The sequence below is a fragment of the Lichenostomus cassidix genome, chromosome 1 (assembly GCF_008360975.1).
Source record: "Lichenostomus cassidix isolate B80296 chromosome 1, HeHo_3.0, whole genome shotgun sequence".
NCBI classification, from domain to species: domain Eukaryota; kingdom Metazoa; phylum Chordata; class Aves; order Passeriformes; family Meliphagidae; genus Lichenostomus; species Lichenostomus cassidix.
The window spans coordinates 32,281,605-32,293,832 of NC_139479.1; the positions used below are offsets into that span (position 1 = coordinate 32,281,605).

Genomic DNA, 12,228 nt, shown 5'->3' on the forward strand with positions numbered 1-12,228 from the left:
ATACACCAGGCAGATGTACTTCAGGATTTGGTGTGTAAGCTCTATTATCAGGACCTTTCCTATAGTTCTGTTGTGTCTTTTAGTGCACCTTAGGTAACAGCAATGGAGGAAATAAGAGCACAGAACCTGCAGCTGTCTGTGCTTAGGGATCTCTAATCACCCTGACCACAGACCTTACATTCTTCCCTTCCCTTTTTTCAGCCCCTTCTCTGCTACCAAGGTCCTCCAGAATAATTCTCTGCTTACAGCCCCTGCAATTCACTTTATTTCCCAGCAGGTTTGGTGTTAGGATAAAGGAAAGAACCACACGCAATTAAATAGAAGAGAGTTAGGAAAAAAGTATTTTGAGAAAAATGAAAGTAACTCACCCATTTTCCTCTGAGGAAACCTTCAGTAGTGGTGTCTTCTCTGTAAAACCAGTGTTTTTTGACCTCAAGCTGAATAATTTTGAAAAATTGAAGTGATATCTTTGGAGGAGAATAAAAAACAGAATAGTAAATCTGCAGTAAAATGATTCAGTACAGATCTACAGAATATTTTGCTACAAGTCCATCTAAATAGTTAAATATTCTTTAAGAATGGTGTTCACCTAAATTAGAGTTTTCATTAAGTTTGAACTAGTCATGGTAGTTACTTCCTTATACTCACAGAGGACTCATTCGTGCAAGTTTACACTAGCATATTTCATAAAATATGAGATAATAGGATAATTTATTTCTCATAAATGTTATCTGAGGCATGGATCACCATCTACAAATCCACTAATCTCTACAGTAACCTTGGTACTCTTGGTATTAGAGAAGAAAATCTGAATACAAGCATTTCATTTGTGCAGCACAATCCTTTCCAAGCAGTTTCTGTCAAATCTTGGTCCTAGTGTTGCAGAGAGTAATCTACTTCTTGCCATACTGCAGCTTAGCATTGTGAAGAAGCTTTTTGCCAAAGCATAAAGCCCAAAACTCAAGAAACAGCTGAAGACAATCAATCACAATCACAGAGGTCTAGCTTTGGGGCAGGATTCTGGGAGAGACTCAATAACTGAGCCATTTTAGAACATCTTCTCATGACCAGGGTATTTCAGAGACATTTCCTATCAAAATCAACATTATTCAGATTTACACTCAGATTTATTCCATTCAAAACTGCAGCCACCCACCACCAGAAAGCCATGAAGAAATATGCTAGATATACAGCCAAAATGCAGATCTCAATTCTCCCAGATATACCTAGAGGAAACCTAAAATTTCTTCTACTATTGCTGGACTGTGAAGGGAAAGATATGATAAAATCACAGACTACAAAATAAATATACAAAGGTGACCGGTAATTCAATCTTCTAGATATAAGGAAGTTCAAAAAGAAGGATTTGCATACTTGACTTTGTGACCCAATGAAAGACAGTGAAATTTCTTGCAATTTTTGACTTTGTAAAATTAAAACCTCCAAGTAATGCTTCAGCTTGTTTGTTTAGTAGTGTTTCCAGTCAGAAGATTTTCTAGGTGCAGAGCAATTGGATATGGCTGTTTCAGCCTTGAGTGGCCACAATGCTCATTTAAACTGCTGTAAGTCACATGTTTTCAGTCTCAACAGAAGAGACGGAATGAGTTAGAGAGACTGAATTACCCAGTACCTCAGGTCAAATGCTGGGCAAATTACAACTCAGGTGCTGCCTTGCACAGACACTTCATCTGTGAAGAGATGGAACTATCTGAAGTGCTTCTTTTTAAGTGCAGACTCTGGAACTATCGAAGTGCTTCTTTTTAAGCAGGAGAATATCATTCACACCAGAAAAAAAAATCTAAGTGGAGATACTGGTATTTTGAAGCAAGTGCTATTCTAATCTTATCATGGCCTTCAATGTAAAAGGCTTCCTAGAGTTTTTACAAAATGGAACCCATAGGGATAGCCAGAACACTATCAGGACTTTAAACGTGCTCACCAAGCATTGTTGATGTGCTCCTGGCTAAACGCAGCATCCCCACTACACTCAAAGGGGGCATCCAAAGGGGGCAATCTTGATAACTGTTCTGATGGTGGACCTCTAATTTGAGTGTATTCAGAAATTTGACTCATGGAAAGACCATTTAGCTGTTTCTACTTTTAAACACAACATCACTTGTTCCATAGGAAAAAAAAGGCTTCAAATTATATATAATATATGCTGTTCTGATCTAACCTCACCTCGTGCTCACCATTAACCTTTCCATACTTACTTTTGTTCTTTTCCTCCTAAGATGTGCGAATTCTGAGACCAGAAACCAGTACAGTTTCTATAAAAACATTCATTTTCTTCTAATTGTTAGGGGTTAAAACCAAAACCACTTTGTGGTTACACAGGCATACATATTTCCACTGACAATTCCCACCTGAGCAGCTCTTCACCACTACTGTGAATAACCAGTTTGCAAAAAGCACTGAAGGGCAAAGCAACCACAGGAATAGCAACAAGAGAGAGAGGATAAAGGTTAGGTGGAAGGTGGTTTAAGTGACAGAACCTGAGGTGAAGAATTCAGAAGATTAGTTAAAGGTATCACCTTCACTTTCTCCTTACACTTTCTTTACCCCCCACTTGCTGGTATAGGTCCTGTCACTTTTAAATGGAACTGTGGAGCTGAACAGATGGCCAAGAATGATGAAGACAGTAAAAATGGAAAAGGTCTTCAGATATAGTGAAAACAATTAGTACATGACAACATCAATTTGCAGAGAATAAAAACACATGGACAAGAATAAGCAGCAGGAAACAGCCAGGCTTGACAAAACAAAAATAATTAGAGAAAAAGCAGAAGAGCCTCAACTCCCCCATGATGTGATTACTCTAATTAGAGAATGAGAATAATATAAACAATAAAGCTAATTAGGGCATAAAGGAATCTTGAAGGCTGAAAGCTCTAGAAAGAAAAGTTTTAAAAACATCATTAAAAATGGCATAATTACGAAAATTAAAGTCATCCTTGAATGGAGAGCCTAGTACAAGTCCTTCTGTGCCCCTCATATTTCTGCAGAGATAATATAGGTGCCATTTGATGATCCACTTAATTCAAATATAACAGATCATCTGCAATCAAAACCTAGGAAGGCCCAAAAACCCACTGCTGATACAGGAAAAAGTCTGCAGTGCTCAAAAACCATCTTGGCATCATTCTTGGTGCTCCTCATCCACCAAGTAGCTGGTAATTATGACACTGTGTAAATAGGAAAGAAATCAATGTAATATATTTCAAAACCTGGGGTCAGACTCCGAATTTTTTTTCCTGACCAAATAACTCAAAACTTCAATTATACCCACATGCTAGAATGGAGTGCAATCCACCTCTACTGGGAAATTCAGCAACATCACCAAGATGCTAACCAACAGGTCAGCTTATTAACCCATTGAGGCTAGGTGTCCTAGGTTGCAATATGGATGTATTTATTCTATTACCACCTCTACAAGCTGTTAAAGCAGGTGGGGCACTGGTTGTTATCTCCTGCTATGACTCACCCCTGATAACTGTTAATGAACCATCAAGAACACACCACCTGACTCATGGAATTTTATCTCATCCTATTGTGAGATGCTCCATCCAGGAGGGAGGAGCCAAACATTCCTACCTGGATATAACCTTTGAACTGCACAAGGCAGGCCCTGTCTACTGGATTTCCAAAGGACAAGAGCTACCACTGGGCCTTTAGGTAGAGACCAGACCTTCCACAGGATCACTGCTTCAACCTAACTACTTCACTTGGACTGCTACCATCCCCCTGACTAACAGGGTGTCAGGTTGTATCCAATTCTGTCAGTGTTTTTTTCTTGTACTATTGCATTTATTTTTCATTTTCCTATTAAATTATAATTCTGACTTGCAATCTCCCACTGGTTTGTTTTCAAACTAATACACTAGGCCTGTTTACAGGATGAGAAGAGCACTCTGGATTTATACTATGTGCAGGTAAGGAGCTGCTAAGCTGGACACCACTTGTGTTCACTCTTCTTCTCTCATGGCTCAGACTCAGAATTCATTAGTGTTTTCTACATCAAATATGAGAATCATAGACTAGTTTGAGTTGGTCAAACTGGCCCTGTGGAGAGGTATAGTGAGAGCAGGAGACAAAAGGAAGACATGTAGGAGACTCCAGTTGCTCCCACTGATGGTCTGATGACTCCTCAGACATTATTCAGAGTTGGTGGCTGAAGAAGCTTGCAGTTTTCACCTACAGCACACCACTACTTCCCATTACCTGCAGGTGATCCCTTCCTGCCATCAAGCACTAGACCACCTTTTCAGGCATTTCCTATTGTCTTTACACCTGCCATTTTAAACAAAAGGAAGAGGAGGACTTTGTGGTCTTTGTGGACTTTGCACTGTTGTTCAGCCATAAGCAACCATTCAATCCCAAATGCACTACAGCAAAGGACACCAAAAGGAATAAACATCCTACAGGAGCCTGGGAAAGCAAAAGACCATACTCATCCTAGTTAGGCTGCAAACACTTAAAATAATCACTAGGTCTGACTGGAATCTATTATTTAGCCTTGTATTGAAAAGATTAATCAAGCTACACAACGTATTGTTTTCACTCTTTATAATAAAAAGGATACATTTTAAATATCAGATAATATGATGCTTCATCTCCCATATGCTATGTCATGCACACACTTATCAGTAAGAGAGCTATTTCTGTGAAAACAGAAAGCAATAATTCTTACTTCCATGGGAAAGATTTGGTCAGAATTGAAGAACAGGTGAATATCAAAGCACATATATTATGCAAGAACATCAACAGTTCTGTGCATAACATTAAAAATGTCACTATATAAAAAATTAAAAACAGAATCTCTTCAGGGAAAAAAGAGTTAGCATGCTTCCCTGAATTCGTAATCTAATTCTAAACTAGTAACTAAAACCATTATAAGTGTGAGGTTGCCTCTTAAACAAAAGCTGAGGAATACTACCAAGCCAAGAGTTTAAAACAAGTACAACTTGAGCAAAGTTTCCTAGAAGATAAGAAGTCCAGAGTAAAAATATGAGATATAATTAATCATGCAGGAGACTAGTTACAACAGCATGAATTTAATTTATCATTTATTTTTAATGTATCATTTCTACATTCTTTTAGGCTTCTAATTTCAGAAGCTTCATCTGCCCAGAACAGAAAACATTTACACAAATCATATGCACTGAACTAATTACTCTTATCATAACTGTAAACAAGCATAATGCAGAAATAAATTGAAAAACAGATTTAAAAAAAAAAAAAAAAACAAAGAAAGTGCCAGACCAGATTTCGACTTCACTTAAAACGCATTCTCCTACCAGACTTGGTATTTGCCAATTTCTGATAAAGCCCAGTTTTTGGGGAACAGTTATGTGGTACAAACTGTGCTGACCAACATCATAATATTCAGCTCTGAAAACTTTACTGTGTACTAAGCAGCTTTATGCATACATGACTGCTTTGTGATACACATATGACCACACAGAAATGCAACCCTCCGTGATGTACTACCCTCAGTAGTAGCACATCATGGGGAAATTGTTATGACTGCCCATCACAAATGAAGTATAGTCAGCTGATACACTCAGAGTCAAGGGAAGGGTCAAAGACTCCAGTGCTCACATCTCTAAACAGGTTCCAGATGTTTCCTGATGACTGCTTTATGTAGCTTCACCAAATCAGCAAATAACCTCCAGACCCTTTAAAACCATGCACGATTAAGATGCCAGAAAAAATTAGCTATGAAAGCATTAATACAGACTCATTTTCTGCTTGACTGTCCTAATTCTCTATTATACAGGACTGTACAGGATCCTGCAGCGTGATCCCCAGAGAGGGATTCTGAAGGGCTGGCACTACCTGATAGCACGACACTGTGAGAGGTACAGCCAACTTCCAGGTCTCATATTGAAAGACACTGAGATGCTGGAGTGTGTCCAGAGAGCAAATAAGGTGGTGAAGGGTCTGGAGCACAAGTCTTATGAAGAACAGCAGAGGGAACTGGGGTTGTTTAGACTGGAGAAAAGGAGGCTGAGGAAAGACCTTCTCCCTCTCTACCAGGAAGGAGGTTGTACTGAGGTGGGCATTGGCCTCTTCTTCCAGGAAACAAATGACAAAACACGAGGAAATAGTCTCAAGTTGTTTCAGGGATAGTTCAGATTGGATATTTGGAAATATTTTTTTCACAGAAAGGGTTGCCAGGCATTGCAATAGACTGCTAGGGAGGTGTTGAATTACCACCAGATAACTCAGCTGTTTAAAAGATATGTAGATGTGGCACTTCAGGTCAGGGTTTAGTGGTCAGGGTTTAGTGGTGGACTTGATAATCTTCTTAAGGTCTTTTCCACCCTAAAATGATTCTATTATTCCAAACTGAGAAACATATGCCATGCCAAGACCCCACGCAATTAAAGAACATCCTGAAGAAACGGGTGCTGAGCTTATCTTAAGTGGAAATGGTTCCTTATATAGGGCACACACATTTGCTTGCTTCATTCACTTCTGCTGAATTTGGAGAGTGAACATGTTCTGCAAGAGCAATTTTAAGTTCAAAAATAGCCTGGGAAATAGATTGCTTCCTGTGGTGCTAAAATCAAAATTGCGCTTTGTAGGGTTATTGTACTTCTCTGAAAAAAAAAATAAAAATAATTTTTCAGATATCTCCACCGCTTGGTAACTTGTTTACCTCAAAAGTCTTTGTCTGCCTCTGTCAGGGAAGATCTCCATCAAGAAAACATTGGGGAGTAGTTAACAGACCAGGACCTCACCACAGTGGATGAAGATAAAAGCAAGGACTTAAACCTTAAGTTGCCATGAAGCATTTCTGACTCTGCCTCAAAGGACTAAGCTGTTCTCCACACATTTTCTGCTCCCATGTCAGGGCATCATGAGGTTCATCTACCCTGTGGGAGGGAGCAAGGAGCAGAGTGGCCATGGGTGTGGCATGGCCATGATCTTCCCAACCAGGGCCAGTCCCACAGCACCCAATGAGGGAGCAGGCATGGGATGGGGACACAGGCCAACCCTGAGTTCATGACTATCCAGCAGGACCACAGTGATACAGCAGGTCCAAAAAAAGTACCATTTGAAGGAGTGAGAAGTTGCACTGAAAAGCATATCTGCTGTTTCCTCCTCTGCATTTTGTGCTTCAGCAAAGAAAATTGGAAAGCTACAGGAGACCACATGGAAAGCTGCAGATAGTCTGAAGGAGAAAATACATTTCAGGAGCAGATGCTGCCAAAAGAGTTTAGTAGTTAGCAACTGCCAGCAAGCTGCAAATTTGAAAGAGGCATCAGGAGCCAGTATGGGTAGTAGTCCAAGTTCCAAAACCTCAGTTTCTCTATGGATTACATTGATAACCTGTTAAGAGGTATTATTTGCAAATGCTGCAGGGTATACTGAAAATGAGTCTGCAACAGGGAAGCAATTTATCAGGAACACTTAAAGCATGACTGCACTTGTGACTCTTTAGTATATTCTGCAGGCTTGGCTTTTAAATGCCAGCATTTTTCCTTGACATTCACGATGGGCTTTTATCTTAACCAGCTCTGCTGCTAACTGAACATATGACAAATAAAGGGGGATCACACATTTTTTCTAGTCTGTGAGGTAATTTTAAAAATCTCAAACATTAAGAAAGTGGTCACAGCTTAATGCTTTATATTTGACCAGACTCTTTTAAAGATGCAATATGAGGCACTTGGATGATGAAAACATGAAGAGGAGGTCTGAGATACAACTACATGATGTAGCCACCTCCAGAAAAGGTTGTTATTAGTCAAGCATTGAAGTGGTAGAATGTTGTCGTTTCAAAGGTTTGTGGGAACATAAGTTGAAGTATGAAGGTTTACTTAGAGACCAGCTGAATTCAAGAATTATACAAGAAAATGAATCACTGTTGAAACAAGATCACTGGCCACTTCCCAGATGAAGGAACACCTTTGCACACAACAGTGAGACAGAATTGTTCTGATAAAATTTTCCTTATCCAAGCAATGTAACATGTATTTATTCTTCTGGTCTTGTATAATCTTACAATATATTCTTATGCCACTCACCCTAGTTTTGGAGATTGAAAAAAGTAACTAGTTAGCTATAATTAGAGACCAAGTAATGAAGAATCTATTTTTTTGCTTTTTTAAACATTGCTTTGAAAATTGTAGTTCCATATGTTTCATTCCAAGAATTTGGATGTAACATTATTCATAACTGTAACTCTTAGATAAAAAAAGACTGTGTTACTAAAAAAAGTGTCTCCGTTGCTTAGAGTTTAAAAAAAAAAAAAAAAGAAAAAGCCAGACATCTACAAAAAAAAAATCTCATTAACAACATGAGATTGTTGATTGCTGTGCCTGGAGAGGTGTTACAGAGGCAAGCCACTGCACAGCTTAAAAAGAATCAAGTTGTCATCAAATTAAGCTTTGTTTTTAAAAAACCCACATGATGGATCCAAAATATAGTAAGCTTGCTGGGCCTAGTATTTTGTCCTTTGGTCACAATGAAATGAAACAAGGCAATTTCAAGCATACTCATATCTGTTAAATAGTCAGGTATTACAATATGACTAGGATAACTTATCTTTATCCTGATCTTTGTGGACTGGGCCCAGCAAAAATGCTTACATTTGCTTCAAAGCTAGGGCATGAGACTGAGTAGACAAAGAAACAGCAGAAAATTTTGCAGATAAATACTTTCTAGTGGGAAATATAGTTGTCCTGTTTTGAAATAATAGTATTAAATTGATAAAATAGTGGATATTTTTCACTATTTTGGAAGACCTCCCATTATATTTACTTTTTTAAATTATTTTAATTACAATGGAAGTACTAAGAATTTCTTTTCAGGTTCTGGCTGAGCATAAGATATTAAGGTTATTCATATAAGCTTTGCCATCTAAAAGTCTGGTTTAATATAGTTACAGTCACCAGCAAGAGGGAGATCTCTTAATTTCATCCTCCACATCTCCCATGTTGTCTATACAAGGAACCTGGGGAATTAACTCTGAGGTAACAGAAAGACTTTTTCACTAAATAATAAATAAGGCTCACACACACAATGTCTATATTACAGTGTACTAAAAAGTACTTTTTAATGTACATTTTATTTGCATTTAGATCAAATCCCTTTTTCATACAGAAAAATTTTCATCAAAAATGTTATTCAGTGTCAATTATACCAAAAAGCCTATCAACAACTTCTTTTCCCAACATGACTTCTTTATAACTTCCTACCAAGTAACTTCTAAAATAGAGTAATTCCACATAAGTGGTCATTTGCATTCTACCTTGACTTATATCAGAGACAAAAAAATTAAAGCATTGAAAATCCCAGAGGAACAAATTAAAGAAACTAAACAGAATAAAAAGGCAGCTCATAACAATACAATCTTTTTGCTTATATTTGGATGATATTCAGTAAAATCATTCAAGAGTAAATGCAGTTTCTTCTCACAAAGATGGTGTTCTTCCCTTCAATAGCCCTTCACAAAGATCACTGTTACATATTAACATACACAGTTTAAAAGCTTCAAGGAATTAATTCCACAGCCTTGGATTCTGCTTTGCTACCAGACATGTTTTTCTGCCAGAAAAGGCCTTAGATATCTAGACCTTCAAGGCTACAGTGCCGGAGAAGGGGCTTCTAATCAGTATTAACAAGCAGCTTTGAAACACAGATTTTTGATTTGTTGCCAACCAAGGAGAGACAAATTTAAAACACAAGATCAGAGTCCATAAACACATTCAACTGAAATTCTCAAAGTAAAAAAAAAGTGATAAAAAAATAACAGCACCAAAAAGTCAACCTGAACACCAAGGATTCTAAATAACACATTCCAAAGAAACTCTTGAGAATTTGATTGTCTCATGCAGGGCAGCATGCAAATCATATTCAGCAAGTCCCTCCTAAAGTGGGGAAACTGACCACAAATACAAAGAATAATAATTACATTTCAGCTTCCCTTCTTCCTTACTTAAACTCTAATCCTTCTCCAGGTAAGAATATGCTGCTGTATACTGTAAAGTCAAAAACCAAAATCATGCCTCTCAGGTTTCAGAAGGAAATTCCTCTTCCTACATGGCAGGTGGCTTTATTCCAGCAACACAGTTTAACTGTATATCATATTTCTTAATATACTTCTTCCTTCCCTGTTATACAGATGCCAGACTCTTTCCTCTCAAACACTGCATTCCCTTCAACCCTATACAGAATGGAGTAACTTTGGTTCCTTAATAGTCACAGAGGTGATTTCCATCCATGTTGCTCCTGAAATAGCATATTCTTCCTGAGATCATAATATTTGTTCTGTATGTTTTAAAAATTAGCACCATCCAAAAGCTAAATAAATCCTGGACATAGATCATTAAAAAAATAGATAGGACAGTAACTCTTCACACACACATGAAAGTTTCTGGACATCCAGAGATGATGTTACATAAATAAAATGTCATTATGCACTCCCAAAGAAAAACAAAATAGAAAAGGAAAAGTGTCAAGTGGCAAGCTTCCAAGGTTGCCCTATGTTAACAGCTTCTGTACCAGCAGAGATGCAGTGGAGCACAGCTAATACAGACAGAAGAAATTTTACAAGTGTTTTGATTCCTCAAGCAGATACAGTTCCTGAATAACCTATTAATTTTTCAATCGAAAACACTTGTTAGCATTCCTAAAAGGATGAACTAAAACCACTATTTAAATGTCAAAAGAACAGTTCTTGTCATTTGCCATGTGCTGAACTAGACATTTATGCAGCTATTTGATCACCAACTCAAATGGATTGAACAGGTTTAGTGTTCTTGAACCAACAGCACCTCCAAGTAAAAAAAGCTTGAAACAAAAGAAAAAGTGATAACAAGTTCTTGCATATATTTTTTCGATAAAACAACTCCAGAAATCATTGTCAATAGTCACTGCATCAACAACTCTCTTTTAATACCATCTGCACAGGCACTTTGCAAAAAGAAATTATCCATAGACTGTGACACAGGAGGAAAACGAAAGGATATTCTGACAAAATGGAAATGCAAAGAAGCCAAGTAAGCAGATACTCTTGGCAGCAGAGGAATAAAAAAAGTAAAACAAACCAAAACAACAACAAACAAACAAACAAAAAGATAAAGTGCCCATAATCACATATCATTATTGAAAGTTAATGTGAAAGTAGCCTCTCTGCACATCAAGAAACAACACAGAATACTGGTTGTTCCTCTACACAAAAATTACAGTTTAGAGTGCAAATAATGTAATCTCATTTTAGTCATGGCATTTAGACGTAGGTTACAATTGAAAAGAAACATTTTAAAAACAAACAAACAAAAAATGTTTATGAGAAGTAGGTCCATAGCAGATTGTCACAGAGAAAAAAAAATTGTACTATTTTAAGATTATGGAATATGAAAGTTAATTAGCATAGTGGAAGAACTGAAGATACAGGAATTATTTCCTCCAGTAGCATTACGAAAAAGTGTGGGCTGAAGAGGAAAAAATAGCATGGCACATCTAAAAGAATAGATTTTAACTTAATACAAACTTAAGAGAAAAGCTTGTAGACAAATTCTAAAAAGAGTATTGATTAGAAAAGATGGACTCCATCAATATTTTTCATTCATTGCAAGAAGTATGGCTACAGTCTGAGCTCTGAAATGTTATTCCAGTTTATATATTAATTTAATTTAGCCAATAACCAAATGCTGTAACCACAATAGGACCAAGTATGGTCATACTTGCAACTTTATTGTTAATGAAGGCTAAAAGTGATACAGACCATGACACCCTGAAGACCTCATTCCTGAAGAGATACATATGCAGCACAGGTACAATCCAGATGATTAATTTTGCATACTAGTAAATAAATTCCATTAAATATAAGGAAGCCAGCATCAATAATTAATTTAGATTATCTCAGAGTATTATATAAATGACCTAAATCTTCTCAGGTGCATATAGAGTTTAGGAAGTATGAAAAGCCAGAGTTCTTTGCTCTCCATCCTATCTGCTTGAGCCTAAAATATTTTTGGATTGGCATATCAAGAAAATTAAATTATCAGTCCTACTCCAAATTGTAAATAGTTTGGTACATTTGTTAACTGCCTTTGGTGTAGAATTCTTGTGTGTTCTGCCTCACAAACATCAGATTTCCAGCTGAAGGAAAGCATGACATGTCTAACAATATTTGTTGACAGAACAATAGGTTCAAAATTGTCATTAGTACAATACCCATACATACAAATCCTTATTAAAATCTATCATTCT

At 37.2% G+C, this 12,228-nt stretch overlaps 1 protein-coding gene across 1 annotated transcript in view; it reads right to left on the reverse strand.

The window, feature by feature from the left end:
- The window catches only part of OCA2 (OCA2 melanosomal transmembrane protein), a 193,090-nt gene that overhangs the window by 146,632 nt on the left and 34,230 nt on the right, over positions 1–12,228 (reverse strand). Inside the window, exon 5 of the mRNA XM_085055664.1 lies at positions 369–467. Coding sequence (XP_084911790.1) covers positions 369–467 — 99 coding nt within the window. The remainder of the gene's footprint in view (positions 1–368; positions 468–12,228) is intronic.